This window comes from Copadichromis virginalis, linkage group LG23, assembly GCF_057382275.1.
Source record: "Copadichromis virginalis isolate Kocher_CV1m ecotype Utaka linkage group LG23, C_Virginalis_male_GT1.1, whole genome shotgun sequence".
Classification (NCBI taxonomy): Eukaryota; Metazoa; Chordata; class Actinopteri; order Cichliformes; family Cichlidae; genus Copadichromis; species Copadichromis virginalis.
Genome location: NC_140639.1, coordinates 2,984,914 through 3,003,163, shown reverse-complemented (window position 1 = coordinate 3,003,163; position 18,250 = coordinate 2,984,914). Strand labels below are relative to the sequence as shown.

At 38.9% G+C, this 18,250-nt stretch overlaps 1 protein-coding gene across 2 annotated transcripts; it reads left to right on the top strand.

The window, feature by feature from the left end:
* The first annotated feature begins 4,869 nt into the window (after positions 1–4,869).
* Positions 4,870–17,794, top strand: elovl1b (ELOVL fatty acid elongase 1b). Of its 2 annotated transcripts, none has more exons than XM_085449356.1 (8): positions 4,870–4,995; positions 15,488–15,588; positions 15,676–15,866; positions 16,063–16,143; positions 16,249–16,305; positions 16,399–16,504; positions 16,719–16,855; positions 16,947–17,794. In XM_085449356.1, exons 2-8 carry the CDS (start codon positions 15,519–15,521, stop codon positions 17,277–17,279), a joined length of 975 nt encoding a protein of 324 aa, XP_085305482.1. In that variant the 5' UTR covers positions 4,870–4,995; positions 15,488–15,518; the 3' UTR covers positions 17,280–17,794. The 2 variants fall into 2 exon arrangements, with proteins under 2 accessions (XP_085305482.1, XP_085305483.1); XM_085449357.1 differs by lacking the exon at positions 4,870–4,995 and adding an exon at positions 12,514–12,712.
* The last annotated feature ends 456 nt before the right edge of the window (positions 17,795–18,250 follow it).

Here is an 18,250-nt window from a genome sequence, read left to right as displayed (position 1 = left end):
ATTTGCAGGCAAAGCAGCCAACCCTCTTATCCAACCAAAGCCCAGCCCTCTGGTAAAGGTCCTGAGAAAACATCCCTTCTCTTGAGCCACTTATAGGACACAGGGAAAAGAATAATCCCACAAACATTTCTGGATGCCTGGCAGTCCACGACCATGATGCCTGGCTATTTTTTATGAAGTCTCAATAACATATTATTTAAATTCTTTGCCTTTTAAAGAAGTTGCTTTGGAATTCAGTAAGTTCCCTACATGGAAAAACTGCTCTTTGAAAGACACAATTTCTCTTTAAACGACTAAAAAAGCTCTGTGTTCAAATCATGAACAAACAAGCCACGTGTGACTTTAACAGTCAAATTCCTTGTGACCTTAGAAGGTTATCTTTTTTTGTGATAGCTGCTCTGTTTGTCTTACGGAAAAATGGTGATACTAAAGTGCACAGGCTGTCTACACCATGCATGAAGAAGCTCTCCATACTTTTTGTGAAATTGTTCCCTCCCAGCTGATAATATTGTATATGTTTGTGTGTCTGTACATACATATGAATCCATATATATGTGAAAACATATTGATATGTCTATTTGACAATACAGTCAAAACTTTATGGTGGGTGGGGAGTGGGGGAAGGTAGATCTAAATTGCAGTACTCCAACATTTCCACCTGAGGTCAGCATGACTGTAATGATGGCGTGTGGGTGGAGATAATGAGAGGCTAGTCAGAGCTATCAGTCAGTTATCAGCAAGGGAAATTCCCTATTTACTGATGAGCAGCTGATTATCTTTTTAAATAACTAAATCATGATCACATGTCAGTGATTAAAAAGAACTGACAGGTCAGATTGTTTTTGTTGGTGGTGGTTTTTTGATGCCATACATTTAACAATAAAATATAAAGTCACTAAAATAAAACATAAGTTTACTATAACATTCATAAAGAAAGTACAAAGCCTGGTTAATGGTTGTGCAAAACACAAATAGACTGAACTGCTTAAGTAATTATTGAATTATTGTGTAAGTTGGTCTTGGTTCATTTTCTAGGTTTGAAGATTAACTATAAAATATTAAGCTGCTCCAATAACTGAATCTGTGTAATGGTTGTTTCCAATATTGTGAAAAGAAATGTCCGTGTATTAAAGAATCAGGAACTTTCTGGCACATTTGAATAATCAGTGTATACTTATTACATTTACATTATTATAGTTTACTTTTTCAACCGATCATTGTGTTTCAAATGACCAAAAGCATTCGAACAACTCATTTATCTGAGTTATTAAAAAAATATATTCATCAATATAAATAAATAATAAAGCAGAACGTTAAAGAGAAATAATTCAAACTCTGAAATTTATATCCTTCCCTTAAGTTGAAATAGATTCTGATGTAATGATTGTTTACAATGTTATTCATATTTTTTCCGTGACATACACAGTAAAGCATGGATGAATCACACAGGTGTGCATTTATGATTATTCCTTGCCCTATGCTCTAGTTTTCCATGTCAGAGTGAGTGTCATCATCCAGATATGTGACAGATGAGGAAGCTGAACCAGTCGTGCATTTCCTCACCTGTCTCATACCATCACTTAGTGTAATACTCTGCTATTATTCTCTTAAAAACCCACCACCTTAAGCACCATATATTTTTCCACTCCTTGAATGTAGCAGGTAGATTTTCTTTAAAACAAAACAAAAAAGAACAATTTTTTCACATGCATATGATGAAAAACATTTAACCTTTAAAAAAATAAAGCAAAAATAAATGCCTTAAATGTATAAAACGCACAATTTCATAGAGTTACAGTTTAGTACAGCTGTTGGTGTTATGTATCTTGAACTATTGCTGGATAAACCTACATGCTCTAAGTTTGTGGTTAATATTAATCCAGTTTCAACAGCAGTATTTGTACTCAGTTGTTCTGGAGCTCAAAAGTGAAAAGTATTGTCTCAAATTAAACTGTACATTCAAGCGGAGGTTATACATTTTACAATATTATTCTCAAACATGGGTTTTCACTGTTTTGGATTACTAACCTGCAGGGTCGAGAAGACCTTTTCAAATCCTTCAGAACTGTATAAACTCTGTTTATGTTTATGTCTCTTATACTGTATTTCTATGTTTCCAACTGCTGACTGTTTTGTAAAGGTGTCCCTTCTTGGCCACATTCACCTTAAAAAAGAGACTTTAATCGACTTTCCGATAAAATAAAGGATGAATTAAAAAAATAAATAAACAATCCTAAATTAACACACGCACACATAAATGTTATAGTTATGGTTATGACCATAACATTAGTTTCATTGTTGTTTATTTATAATGTTTTCTTGCGCTTTACTCAATTTCTTCAATTCATTACATAATTTGCTTTATGATGTTTTATATGATGATGTAATGTTGGCTTGTATGGACCCTAGTAAGAACAAAGGTCATCAGTTTGTGACTACAGCTTTAGGCAAGGTGGTGAGCCTACGACATTTGCAGGTTATTCATTACACCACAAGTAGAGCACATGTCTGATATGTGGTGTCATGGCTTGGCTGGAAGCCTACAGATCTTCCACAATGGTCATTATAGTTAAATCTCACCACCAGGACTCTGCTGCCCAGGAGATTTGAATGCATCTACTGTTTTTACTTTGAAAGGCCAGGAGTGTGTGACAGCTTTGGGCAAATAGAACCAGCTCAACTGAAAAAACAAGCAAATCAATTTTTTTTTTTAAATCGTAGTGTGTTACATAAACTGACACATGTCTGGCATGAGGAATGCAACACGTGTGTTTATATAAAACATGTTGCTTCTACTTGTTTGACAGACAAGCCGACTTTTATCGCTTCCTTCCATCATGTTTTGTTGAATAAGAACATCAGCGTGTTGTGCCACATGTTATATCCTGCAGTACACTTCGAAAAAAAGTAAACACTGTTGAAGCAATAAAAGGCACAGCCGGGTTGCTGAACTGTGTTTCGGGCCTACTATATATGTGTAATTATTCTATACGCACGGACTGCTTTTGGTGTGATTATTTGAGTAGCTTATTAATTGGCTTATTACTTACTTATTACTTATTTACTGGCTCAGTTCCCAGCTATTTTAAACAAGCTATTGTTGAACCAATATTAAAGAAACCAAATTTGGATCCATCTCTTCCAAGCAGTTACAGGCCAATATCAAAACTACCATTGGTGTCAAAGATCTTGGAAAAAACAGTTGCAGAACAACTTAACAACTTTTTGGAAAAGAACAATGTTCTGGACATTTTCCAGTCTGGTTTCCGCAAATTGAACTCCACTGAAACCGCTTTGCTTAAAGTGTCTAGTGACATTCTGATGGCAGCAGACTCTGGAGAGTACACTGTTCTGGTTATGTTGGATCTCAGCTCTGCTTTTGATACTGTTGATCACAGCATCATGATAAATAGGCTGAAGGACTTGTTTGGGATTACTGGTGTTGTTTTAAAATGGTTTATGTCGTATCTATCTGAGAGATCCTTTACTGTCTGTATAAATCACGTGCTGTCGGAAACATCAGTTCTGTCTTCTGGGGCACCTCAAGGATCTGTTTTAGGTCCTATTCTCTTTTTGCTGTATATCCTCCCTCTAGGCCACATTATCAGGCGTTACAATAATATTTCTTATCATGTCTATGCTGATGACATTCAGTTGTACTGTTCTTTCAAAGCTTCTGAGTTGTATAAATTGTCTTGTTTAAATAATTGTCTGTCAGAAATCAAACAATGGTTAAATGACAGTTTCCTTCAGTTAAATGCAGATAAAACAGAAACTTTGATTATTGCACTTTGATTATTTTTTAGACCCTTCATTTCAGTCGAGTCCCAGAAACTTAGGTGTTATATTTGACAGTTCGATGTCTCTTGAGAAACACTCTAAACAACTTGTCCGGAACTGTTTTTATCATCTAAGAAACATTTCTAAACTCAGGCTACTGGTGTCAAAGGCAGAACTTGAGATGATGATTCATGCTTTTATCTCTTCTCGTTTGGATTATTGTAACGGTCTTTTTACGTGTCTCAACAAATCAGCTCTGGATCGCCTTCAGTCTGTACAGAATGCAGCGGCAAGACTTTTAACTGGTACAAACAAGAGGTCACACATTACTCCAGTTCTGGCTTCTCTTCATTGGTTGCCTGTAAATTTTAGGGTTCATTTTAAAATTTTAGTTGTAACTTTTAGAGCTCTGCACGGTGAAGCTCCCCAGTATATCTCTGACCTGTTGAAACCTCATGCTTCATCCTGAGCACTTAGGTCTTCAAGTCAGAGGCTACTGGTGGTCCCACGTACCGGGTTTAAAACACGTGGGGATCAAGCTTTTCAGGCACTGGCACCGAGGCTGTGGAACTCTCTGCCGTTGTCTTTACGCTGTCTAGACTCTACTGACTCCTTTAAAAAGCAGCTGAAGACATTTTTATACAATTTTAATTAATTTAATTAATTTAAACTTGTATGTCTGATCTTATTGTAAAGCACTTTGTGATTTTTATCTGTGAAATGTGCTATATAAATAAATTTTACTTACTTACTATTTTACTTACTAATTGTATTTTAGTTTTTCTCTAAAGATATGGCAACTTACCTATACTCTGCATACTTTTATTCACATATGAGAGGAACCAAACTCAAAGTCATTTCTGTGTGTCAGTGGTTTTTTTTTTACAATTGTAACCAGTAGTAGTTACAAAGAGCAGAAAATGAGCTCGAAACTCTACAGAATTTACATTACAAACTGTTACAATGAAACATCTGTGAGTGACCGCGGAATGGAGACGAAATGACATTTGATACACTGAGATGATTACGTCCATATTAAGCGACTAGCTCACGCCAGTGTAGAGATGACTCCACCTTTTTCCGCCTCCATCAAAGGGTTGGGTCAGGAGGAAGATTTAAGCCGAGAGGAAGAGGAAGCACCGCTAACTAAAGCCACGCTTTGCGTCTTTTCTCCAGCATTCATTCGACAGACTCCACAGGTTTACTTCAGTAAAAGTGAGTAGCTTTTGGACATTGTTGTCAGACTGTTTAACAGTGAGTTAAATGTTGACTCAGGGAGTTACTTTAAGGTGCTGCAGTTTTTTTTTTCCTCCCTCAGGGGAGGGGGGGGGGGAGGGGGCCAGATGTCAATTTAAACAATGTCAAATTCAAAGCTTTCTTTTGGTGTTTGTCTTTAAAGGCTCTTTTTTTTTTCTTACGCCTACAGTAAAGTAAAAAAAACAAACAAACTAGAATTTTTGTGTATATAATCTTCTTTTTTCAAATTTTTTTAAAGAAAAAAACAAAAACCCTCAAAGTTAGGCGTTACCCCCTAACCAGATATCCGGTGTTGACAGATATCCGGTGTTGACTGGACTAATTGTATCGCCTGTGCACCTATTGTTGTTCTGCACTTTGAAGGGTTTTGATGTCATTTGCCATTTTGTAGCTGTCATGCATCTAAAGGGAGGCAATAAAGACAGCATATTAATGTGCATACTGCAAGCTCCAAATGTGCTTCCGCGAGAAGTGAAATATAGTTTACCTGCTGGTCAAATGTCACAACGGTTTCTAACGGTTAACGCTAAGCCAGAGCGACGCAGAAGCGCACACTCAGCTTCCTCCAGCTCAGAAACATACTCGCCTTTAGCTAATCTGTCAGGTGAAACATGGTTACAAAGTCAAGTTGTTGCATATATGAAGGGGCAAAACAACAACAACTAAAAACAACTTTCACACCACTAGCAAAATTTAGATTCTCCACTAAATGCTGTGTGATCTCTTATAGTGGCGAGGCAGAGAACTACATCAAACATCACATCTGTTATGTAACATGTGATTGACAAAGAGTAGGCGTGTGCATGTATTTTTAATTAGTGTAACTTATTATTGTGTAATGTTAACATCCATAAGTGCATTTAATGTATGGAAAGTCTGACTATAGAAGAAAGGGATGCCATGCTAGAGATTTAATGGCATTGCTATGCATTTGATTGCCCACAGTCTCTGCAGCCTCTGCATTATTTGAATTGCCACAATTTTCCACTGTTTAGCTGGAGAGATTACACCGATGCAAGAAGTAGTTTGGTTAAACAATTTAAGCTTTGTACAGTTTTGATTAGTTCATGAATGTGTTTAAATGCCCCCCTCCCCCCAGTTATGTCCCTGTGAAAGTAGCCTTTGATGGTTTCCAAATTGTGTGCCAAGATAGATTATGGGCTACTAACTGAAAGTTACGACAAATGTTTACAATGTCAACAAACAATTGTGTGACTTAGACAAAAAACCTCAAGGTCAACCAGCCCAGCCATATCTCTGATAGCAATGTAAACACTACAGCAGTGCTGTGGCTGTTAACAGTTCAGCATCATACTCTTATCACTTCACCTTCAAATGTCAACACCTTCTCCGATGGCCTTGGGTAGTTTCAAATATAATCTTCAACCAGTAGAAATGACACTGGGTCTTTTTAAACGGTGTGTTTCTGACTATGCTTCTATCCAGCAGTGCCGAGTGTGGTGGTGGTGCAACCACACCTCACATGCGTCTCCTGTTCATCAGCGAGCATGTGTAGTGGGGGGATGTGTCATTTTACTTCACCTCATGTTAAAACCTGTTTTTTGTTTTTTAAATGGGGAAGCAGGATTTTAAGGTTGCTTCCCCAACTGGGTTAGTTCACTGACATTTTTAAGATCTGCCCTGACATGATTTTTTTTTTTTATTTATTTTTTTTTTTAAACTCTGTGTGTGAACTTGGCAGATCTGACTGCCGTCAGTTAACTTAAGGCTTCTATTGGCTCTTTAAATGTTTTCCAGAAACTCTCTGAACTCCTGCTTATTTAGACAAATGCCTTCATAGTCTCTATTTATGGACCGACTTGTTCTAAAACAACTTCCTTGGAAAATTCTCCAATTGGGAGTAAGTTGCACGTTCAAGGAACCTGCAGTAAATTTGACCTCTGATGTCTATAAACAAGTATTTTAGAAGGCTCATTTCATGTTTCTCCATTCGGGTGGAGAAGCTACTGTACCTGATATTCAGCATTTCATTTAGCCAAATGTCTGAATGTCACTTAAGTGCTCACATGCTGATAGGGAACTTTGTCGAGGGGAAGAAGTGTGACGTTGTCAATTAACTGTTATCTCTTTTGTTTGGGGTGTGGCCATAATGCGCATGAACGGCAGCAGTAGACAGTATGGGTTTCAGTTTGAGGCCTTTTAAGTGAGCAGATCTAAACAGTTGATCTAGTTGGACTAGAAGTAATTAAAGCTCAACGTTTGATGTGCACTTCAGTCTGTATAAGCATCTAATATTTGAATTCCTATGTTGTAATTTAAATTCTTCAATTCCAAGAAGAGGAAGTAAAGTACTGGTTTTATGTCCTCCAGTATGCTATGACTGGTTCTGTGTTTTGACCAGCATGTTTAGTTACCGTGGCTAAATGGAAATCAATTTTCCATTCGCTTGTATCGTTTTATGGAAATGTGTGCCAAAGGTCAAATGATACAAATACTGTAAATTAAAAACTGACAGACTGATTAGTAATACTTGAACCCTTTGTTTTGTTGGGGGAGGGTTGCTCTTAAGAGTTTAAGTGTATGTGTGTGTGTGTGGATGTGTGCAAGCCTAGGTTCCTACGTTCTGCAGGTATCCAGACAGACACAAAGTCTCATTCACTCATGTTAAAGTCTTGCCCAGTCTCAACATATAAGATAAAATTTTATTAATCCCTCGGGTGGGTTCCTCTGGGAAATTCGGTTTCCAATAGCACAGCACCGACAGACTTGCAGAACGTAAGCAGAATAATATATATATATATATATATATATATATATATATATATATATATATATATATATATATATATATATATATATATATATATATATATATATATATATATATATATATATATATATATATATATATATATATATGAGACTTATATAAATAAAATATACAAAAGGGATAAATAGGAATAAGAATACAAGGGAATTGCACATTTCAAGTATTGAAGTCTATTGCACCGTTGACTATTAACAAAAAGTATTGCACAGTGAAGTGAAGAGGCACTACAACCTAGTTGTTCCCCCCTCCTTTGTCCTCCTGTTTCCCCTCCAGAGAGGAGTTAAACAGTTTGATGGCGTGTGGGACAAAGGAGTTTTTAAGTCTGTTGGTTCTTGTATGTTTCAATATCAAGTCTGAGTTTTTAGGTGCTGTAAACTGACTTGCATATTCACTTCTGTTTTTAATGAGGGATTATTGCAGACATTACAGTGTGCTCACGTTTGGCTTTGTCTCTTAAATTGTTTAGATGGCTTATTACTAATCTGAAGAGTCAAGTTCCTGTGTTATAATAGCTGAATGAGGAAACACGCCCAACTTTTCATATTACTAATGACTCTAATGTCTGGTTTAAAGTCTCAGTCCTAAGAAAATAAAACTCATATGCATCCTCCAGCTTTGCTTGTTTATGTTATTAAAGATTTTTTTTTTCCAAATAATTCCTTTATGCATGACCACAGATTAAATGATTGCACCATGCAAATTTACTTCATGCTTCCTGTACGTGCTAAAGTGCAGTGGGGTTGTTTTGGTTACACCCCCCCCCCCCCCCCCCCCCCATTTCTCTCTCACGCACTCACTCACCATGAAGTCAGGTGGGTTCGCAGAGGTGCAGTGGACTAACAGCTATGGAAAGTTTCAGAAATCTGAGACCTGTACTCTGACAGAAGGAAGGAGGGAGGTGCTTTAAGAGAATAGGAGCAGTGTTGAACGTCCAGACGGCAGGTAGGGGAGATGCAGCCCCCCCAATACCATACACACCCAAATACAATTGAGGGGGGGCGTGAACATGCCAGTCCTGAGACGAGTTCAGCAACATTCCTGTACCGGGGAGTAGTGGTTTCTACAACTTCAGCATTTGGTTGTTGTTTTGCATTTTATAAAACATGTCACTTGGTGAGACTAAAGCATGTTTTCAGTCTTATCATATGTAAAATCTGCTATGGCTGCTTGATAATATGCTAATCTGCATTCAAATCTGAGGATTTTGACTAGTCACTGTTCCAATATCACACAAGTTCATGACAAAGGTTCTTTAGACAAAGGATATTTAATCCAGAATAAAACCAGATTATGCAACTTGTATTATGTCAGCAGTCTGTGTATTTTTGCCAGCAATCAAAGCCTGCAGAGTAAATGCTGAGGTTTTTGTTCCTTGCTCTATAGATTGAATCTTCAGAGAGTCTGTTGGTGGGGAGTATATTCATAATTTTTTTTTTTCGTTAGGCTTATATAAGAGTAAAATTCTTAGACCACATCTTAGGAAAATAAAAACAAAATGATTAACTTAAGCATGCATGGAAAAAACCTAAATATTTACATAATTGCTGAGCATTCTTTCAATAGCATTACTGTAATGTAATATACACTACGACAAGTTTTTAAATTTGACACGTGCACTCAGGTGTTCATCCAGATACTTTCACATTCGCACACTTTCTCAGCCTCGCTGCCCCTAAACAGTCGTCTCGTTTTTTGCAAGTATGTGAGAGCACATACCTGTCCAAGAGGTACATGTGCTCTCAGTGTGTCAGGATGACGAAGCTGCAAAGCAAGTTGGGGTTTGGTTGAATGAAACCAGCTTATACAGCCATGATTACAGTTATCAACTTCAGATAAAATTGTATAAAATGCAGTCAGCCTGAAGATTGTGGTCCCAGGTGACAGTTCTGTCCCTGAGGACATGAACATACTACTAATACCTTTTTTTGTTTTCTCTGGCGTCTGTCATCCAGCTGGCTTGACTGGAATGTGTGTCGGCGTTTTGCCACGAGAGGTTCACGTTAATTTAGCTGACTTATGTAGCCAGTCAGTGTGCTGTCAGGTTTTTGATGTTGCTGCCTTTAGGACTTTCTACCTGAGGCGAGACTGCAGACTCTCAGGAATGCAGTTTGTGTTAAACAATTGTTTAAAAATTTCCAGTAGCATGCCTTCAGAGGTGACGTTCATACACTCTATAGAGTAATGGACGTTTTTGCTTTATGTAATTTGACCAGTTATTTTTACCCTGGCGGGAGAGCCTGATTTGTCACACCACTTTGTGACATTCTAGTGGAAATTCTGGGAGACTTGTGCTTCCTGCTTAAAGCATTTGCAGCACACAGTTTGCTCACTGTGCTCTTTGCATCTCAATCTACTGAGATTCTACAGTTTAATTCTGAGCTATTGGTAAATATAAAGTTTGCATCAGTGTCAACAGTTGAAGGTGTACACCTTTCAAGTGAATTGATTTTACCGTGTAAAATGGGCTTTTGGTGTGTGTCTGACACTGAGGTTAACACAACGTGTGATGTGTGCAATATTACCAGCTTATGTGTCTGAAAGCATGTACATGCTTGTACTTGGAAGGTTTTCACGCAGTTTGACATCTGAAGCATCTGACGTCTGTCAAGCAACTTTTGATTTAAAAAAATAAAAATACAGGTTTTATCAAGATGTTGCTTTAACTTTCCCTTAGATCAAACCAAAATACACTGAATATTTATCTGTCAGTCATATGCAGATAATGGTCTGAGTGGAAGTGAGATAAACATCAAAACTGTTCTCAGCGTCACGTTTATCAGTACGGGAGTAAAGTGGCTGATCTTGGAAACCACCGTTTGTGGCACTTCCGCTTCTGTCATATTCTGTATTTTGTTCAATGGGAACAAAAAGGGTTACTGGTTTCACTGAGGAGCATGACTGTCATATTTGAAAGGGCTTTGTCAGCACCTCAAACTGCAACTGATCTCGTTTTTGTTGTCAGGTGTGTTTTGGTATTTGGAGGAAGGGCTGAAATGCACTGGAGTGCTACCTTCACTCCCCCATGTTGCCCCCAGGGCCAGAACAACAGGCGAAGCTGGCTGGGTCGGATACTGTCTCACTAAACGGGGCCTTTTCCACTATAAGCTCATTTGTGTCATGCTTGCAGCTGGCTCGAGCTGTTTTTATCAGTGCTACAGGCATTTTATGGGCTCTTGTTTCTGTGTCCTTATCGGCCTCTTTAAACAAAGGTAGGGGTGTGTGTGTGTGTGTGTGTGTGTGTGTGTGTGTGTGTGTGTGTGTGTGTGTGTGTGTGTGTGTGTGTGTGTGTGATATCTTTATACAAAGCTGTCTAGTAGACTGATAATAAATGTGTGGAATTTTAAAAACAACTTTTTTTTTCTTTCATTTTTTTTTTTTTTTTAAATAATGATTGCTTGTAGTTTTGACTAAAACTCAAACCCACTTTTTGTTACTTACAACTAATGTTTATTAGATCCCAGTGTTTCTGTCCTATTGAACTTTAGCGTGTACAAAATCTGTTTTGCCAAGGCTGAAATGATCCATAACCGGGTTTTTCCTGGAAGCTCTAGATGTGCCTTTAAGGGACAAATGAGTGTGTCTTATCTTATAGATGTTAGATGTGTTTTCCTTTCATTTTTTTTGACCATGTAATAAGATTAAATTACATTTATAATACTTAAACTTTCTTTTTTTCTTTTTTTTTTTTTAAATGAATCAATCGCAGTCTTGGTGTTTGGGAAAGGCCAAAAACTCCTTGGATGCCAAAGGTGTAATGTGCAAAAGCATGTGGTGTAACTCGTACTACACATTTTTTGTTTCTCCTTAAGCATGGCTGGGTGTGGCAGTGGGATCAGGATAAGAAGTTTCCTACTGGAAAGCAAAACCTCCTTTCACAACACTAAAGAATTTTAAGCATTGCCATATGAGTCACTTCTTCCCATTGCGGCAATTAATTTCATCTTCCTTTTGCTTTGCTATCCAACCCTGAGCAAACATCTTTATAGCTCTTATCTTGCCTTGTAGTTTAAATTTATCCAACACCTTTTTTCACTTTTTCCATGAGGCCACCAGGAGAGGCTTCTTGGATTTTTCCTTTTAAACTGGACTTGCATGTGTACCTAATGAAGCTGTATTTCCAGTTGGACAATACAGGACAAACACAAACTATAGGAGGAGGCTAGTCTGCCTTATTGAGGCATTTTACTCATGCCGTGGATTGTCCAGCAGTGCAGGAGAAGAAATGGAGGCTAGTTTTGCTTTATGGGTGTTGGCCAGGCCGAGGACCAGTAAAGGCGTAACAATGGCTCCCTTCATGATAACAGAGTCTCTACTGATTTCTCGCCCGCTCCCTGTGAATAATATTATCAGCCCACCCCTGAGAGGAGCCGTACAGGGTGACTCCAGAGTAGGGTTTCTGGTGTTTCAAGTGAGTGAAGGGTGTGACAAGGAGAGCAAAGTAAGGAGGGGGTAGGCGAGTGGGTGGGTGGGTTTTGACGGCAGCTTGGTGAAACCTGGGGGCGGTCACAGAATACATACATCAAGGTAGTGTGGGATTTAAACGGAGGTAATCTCTCACCTCAGTAGTTCTCTCTCTCTCTCTCTCTCTGGGTTACACAGAGCAGCCACTCTCTTCCCTCGCTCGCTCTCGTTCAGGCTCAGCCTCTTTCCCTCCCTCTCCTTGTGTGAACTAGTTATTCATCCACTGTATGAGTCAGGGAGGGTGGAGTTTTGGAAGACCGCTGTACCAGTCACACTTTGTCAGTTTACTTTCTCAATCCCATCTCTTTCTGTCACTTCTCTGCTGCTGCCGTCTGCCCTTGTACTTTACACTTAGGCTTTATCGTGCTGTGCAAGAGGAGTCCACTTCGGCTTTTTAAGTGGAAATTTTTTGTCTCAGCAAGGGTAAGTTGCTCAATGTTATGTTAAAGGTGAACTAACTTGTGTGTGGAGTCTGTCAACACTTCGAGCAGTTCAAGGTTGTTTTAAGCTTCTGTACTCAAAGGTTTTGGTTCCTTTCGGTCAGGCTGCTTTTTGTCACTGTTGTTATAAGATAATTGACTGTATGCTTAACAAATGGGTTCCTGGTTTGCTCCCCCTCCCCCATCTCCTGAATTTTTTTTTTTTTTTTTTTTTTTTTTTTTTCCCCATCATCTCTGCTGCTCCAGTTTGTTCATCATTAACTCTTAACTCGTGAGCTCCCTTTTTCCATCCCTATGATTCATTGACATGGCTCTCTTAAGAAAATGTTTCCCCTCCTTTTTCACTGTATCTCTGCTGCGAACCAGCCACACCATTTAAGTCAAGGTCATTTAGTAATGGATAGGTGGTTGTAGTGGGACTGGTCTTTTAGGACTTCACTCAAAGTGTAAATTGGAATTCTAAAAAGCTTTTAATGATTTCTATTCAAAGTAGAAAGGGCCTTCAATGGCCACATGCCAGCTTGCATTACATCATTGGAATCTAACTTTTTTTTTTTTTCTGGACCCCTCTCAACTATAAGAGGAAGTTGGTGTTGACCTGTGGAATTACTGATAAGAGATGAAAAGTGGCGACTGGTCGGGCTTCAGTGTACTGCTAGTCCAAATCCTGTGGTGATGCTGATGTTTAACTGGTGGACAGTTGGGTGGCGTCATGTGTCGGTTAATTGATAACTGGGTGCAATAAATGATACTTTATTATCCAGGTGAGGCAAACTGACTGCTGTTAGACAAACATTATTGGTGGTAATAATTCTAGTTTCTCTCATGGAGAAATGGGCGGGGGGGGGGGGGGCATCCTGTCCTGAGAACACAAAAATATTCATTCTTGGTTGTTTTGTCATGAATCACAAGACTATCCTTCTGACTTGCACAGTCAGATTTATTCTAAGTACCCTTTCTAGGCAGTCACATGTTGCCTGTTCATATTTGAAAATGGGATATTTTTTGGATTACTTTCATCTTGTTGTGGTGGGATTTCCTTAAACCTGCACTTTTTAACAGTGGTGATGCTGTATTATTATTTTTATGAAAAGCATCACTTGCTAAACCATAATGTGATCAATTTAACTTATCAGCATTTTCCCTCAGAACAAGACTCTGTACAACAGACATGATGATACTCTTGTTGAAATGTAAGGTGCCTGACCAAAGGCCTCATCCGTCAATTCAAAAAAAACAAACCTTTGTGTAAGAGGCGTCTGAAATACACTGATTGTCATACTCGAATTTTCATGTCACAAATAAACAGCTCTTTGGTTTCAAAATGTCGTTGGAAGGAAGCGATGTGGCTATCACAAGAAGTGGTCTGGAATGCTGCAGTAAATTTGGAAGCTTAACAACTATAAAAACAGTGGTGTTGACACAGTGCTTAGGTTAACAATTTCTTGAATGTACAAAGCGACGAGGAAGGAGGATGAGTTTGACACAAGACACTAATCCTGTGATGCTTCAATTATTTTTAACTTTAATATTGCTTGAAATATTAAAGTTTATCACAAACTGTTTGAAATGCATTTGACTTTTGGATTGTGCAACAGTCACTTTCTCTTCTGTTTTCACTTCGACTTGGTTTCTGACTGAAATCCCATTTGGGGGGAAAAACAGAAGAGAAAATGACTTTTGCACTTTTGCACAAATTCCCCAATCTGATTTCTAACTTTAAAAAAATGGATTTCCTGCCTATCAAATCGATCTAGCTCATTGTTCACAAAATGCATAACCTGAATCCACATGTACTTTTCTTTGCCCCTCTAGGCACCCGTGTGAGCTCGGGTCACCTGACCTTCATTCCTCAGGCTTAAATTATTAGCTTTTAATTGTATTGACTTTAGGAGCGCTGTACTTTTTGGCAGTGAAAGAGCATTGTAGACTCGTATCAAACAATGCATCCTCTGGGCCCAGTGTGGCTTGCGCTGACCGCACCCTGCGTATAAATATGTTTTGTGGTTTACATTTGAAATCTGCTTTAAACATCAGAAAATGTCCAGTTTTGAAAGCAGAGCAGTTTTCTTGTGTGCCGACTGCTTTTAGTGGCCTCTATAAAACTGCCATGTCACAAGAAGGAGCAGTCGTCAGTTTAATGGGTTCAGTGACCAGAAACTTAAACTGCTGGGTTTATTGGTGGAGGCAGTATCGTGCCTTAACTCGTGGCCTGGCTCTTGTACACAAACAGCCAGCCTCAGTGTGGGATGAGGGATTCCCTCAGTTCCTTGTAGCACCTCCTCTCAGATATCAGGCCATGTCTGATGAGTGGTTCGAACCAGGGCAAAGCATCTTGGGAATTTCTGTTGGGAGTGTTTGTTTGGTGAGGGATGAGCTCTCTGCTCCAGTAACTGCGTTTCAGACCTGCTGAATCAGGAAATGTAAGAATGCGCCTCCCTGAGGACACCGGCAAGACAGAGGGAGGGGGGGTTGTATTTTTTTCTTTAGAAAATAATTTTGCATGTTTTAATTTCTCTAGAAATGTAACTGTTTAAAAATTATCTGTTCAGGGTTCTGTTTGAACAGGAAAAATGATCCCGGCATGACAGGTTTGACCTTGAACCTTTGTGTTTTTGTCACCGTTTAAAACAAATGCTGTTCTGCTTTGAGTCAAATTTCAGCCCTTGGGATATTCTCATGGAGCTCTGGAAGGATTGTTGCAGTGTTTTCCTTTCAGCTAAAACTAACAATGAGCTTTTTGTGTATTTGTTTGCAGATAATTGGGTCATAACAATACAAGAGCCAATATGCTTCAGGAGATTCAGGAGATGGGCTCACATGCCAAGGATATCTATGATTTCCTTCTGTCGGGACTTGGTAGGTTTAGTTTTTTTGTTTTTAAACACTGAGAAAATACAGACTTGTGTTTGTTTGTCTAAATATATTTCCCCTTTCCCGCTCTAGATCCACGGATCACAGATTATCCTCTGATGCAGAGTCCCATAACCATGACGACAATACTGCTGGGCTACCTGTTCTTTGTACTGTACCTCGGACCTCGCTTAATGGCCAATCGCAAACCTTTCCAGCTCAAGGAGCCTATGATAGTTTACAACTTCTTGCTTGTGGCCTTGTCAATATTCATCGTATATGAAGTAAGAATCTGTTATCTAGCATTTAAAATATTAAAAGAATAAAGTTAATGCACATTGTTAGCATTTCATCATTTATTCAAGACTGCTTTCCTCAATGGATATTGTTGGATATATTCATTTGGTTGAACCTGCATCTGTAAGGATCAATGCCCTCAGCAAAGATAAAGTCCTGATAAACTTGTGTTTTTATTTGCAGTTTTTGATGTCTGGGTGGGCCACAACGTATACTTGGAGATGTGATGCAGTTGATACCTCTAACAGTCCTCAAGCACTACGAGTAAGTCGCCCTAACTCTATAACAATTACTATTATTAAAGACGATGAATATAAAAACTGACTTTCCTTCCACTGAGTCACAAACTAAAAAGTCTCTCATTGTTAGATGGTCCAAGTGGCGTGGCTGTTCTGGTTCTCCAAGATTATTGAGCTGATGGACACAGTAAGTTCGCATATTCTGATGCCATGGTTTATAAAATGTGCCTTAATGTTCAGTTTTAGTAAACTGTGTTCTGACCAGAATCCCCTCTGTTAGATCTTCTTTGTGTTGAGGAAAAAGCACGGCCAGATTACCTTCCTACACATCTTCCACCATTCCTTCATGCCCTGGACCTGGTGGTGGGGAATTGCGTATGCTCCAGGTAAGTACATAACCTTAAGTTGTCAATGGTTAATGGAGGAGGGAGGGGGAGCATTGCGGAAGTGTTATGTAGTTAGCTCATCCTGCATACCAATCTTGAAGATAAGATGGTCTTTTTAAAGCCTTTCAAGAAGCTTTGTGCAGATGACCTGACTATCGATATGAAAATGATTAACCAAGGGAATTCGGTCTGATGTTTGTGGTTATCACTTCAGGTGGAATGGGATCTTTCCATGCCATGGTAAACTCTTCCGTCCACGTTGTTATGTATTTCTACTATGGCCTTTCTGCTGCTGGACCTCGCTTCCAGAAATTTTTGTGGTGGAAGAAATACATGACTGCAATTCAGTTGGTACGTATAGCCTATACTGACTCAGTGGTGTTACCAGTAGAGCACATTTTTATTGTGTATTTGGCTAATTTCTCATTTTTCTTCTCAATAGATCCAGTTTGTGCTGGTATCTCTCCATGCTACCCAGTATTACTTCATGAGCAGCTGTGATTACCAGTTCCCTGTGATCCTCCACCTCATCTGGATTTATGGTACCTTCTTCTTTGTCCTGTTCTCCAACTTCTGGTTCCAGGCTTACATTAAGGGCAAGCGACTGCCGAAACAGTGTCAGAACAGCACAGCTGTGCACACAAATGGCAAATACTGTGAGAATGGCAACAGTGTGAAAAATGGTACTGCCAATGGTGTATCACACGGGGTTACCAATGGCTCGGTCCACCACGAGAATGGCAGCTCTTACATGGGTAAGATGAAGAAGGCCTAGGAAGTCTGGAAGGAAAAGCCCAAGATGTATGGCCCTGTAAACCTGATAAAACTACTACAGATTCCAAATAATTTGTTCCTTTCTTTTTCTGTTTTTAGTTTTCTATGTAAAATGTGGGAGGATGATGTGGTCAGTGACTTCCACGGGTGGGGTCCCAAATTTGGTTGTTTGGTTTGTTAGTTTCTTTGCATTGGGGAACCATCTATGGAACACAATGTATGAAGAGAAGATGTTTTGACCCATGTTGTCTTCACTGATGTTGCAAACAACCTCCTAGTTCAGTATCACTCTGGTGGCCTTTCACCACACTTGTCTTCACTTCTTATCTGACCCCCATGTCCTCCTGACACACTGTGGACAGATGACTGTACAGTTTCTATCAAACTTGAAGATGCTTTTTGTAAATACTTTTACAAAAAAAAAAAAGAAACTAATTGTATTGCTATACTTTAGACTTTCTAAAATTTGTTACTTTGTATTTAATTAATATGCAAATAAATTCCATTTTAAATGATCAGCGTTGACTTTTTTTCCCCCCCCCAAACTCTGACAACAGTTTATTGGATATGTAACTTGATTTCACTTAGCAGATCTTTGGGCTCCAACATTTTGCTGTCGCAGCAAAAGCATTTGCATTGTCTGCATGTGCTTCTTGTCTCTGCCATCCCAAATATGTGCAGCAAGTAGGAGGTCAACAAGGGCTCTATTCTTCATGGCACAAGGCAGAAATGGCATCCCGCAGACCGGAACCACCAGAACAATTCCCGCTCAAATCAGTTCATCAGGGTCAGGACTGGGGTGATTGCAAAAAGGTTTACTTTGCCTGTGTGAGGCAGATAATTTATCTGCCTATCCAGAATATAAAATGATGTTAAAATCATTAAATTACACTGCAGATTTTTTTTTTTTTCCCCTTATTCTGCATAGGCAGCCATAAATGAACTTAAAATTGTTATAAATTGGATAACAAT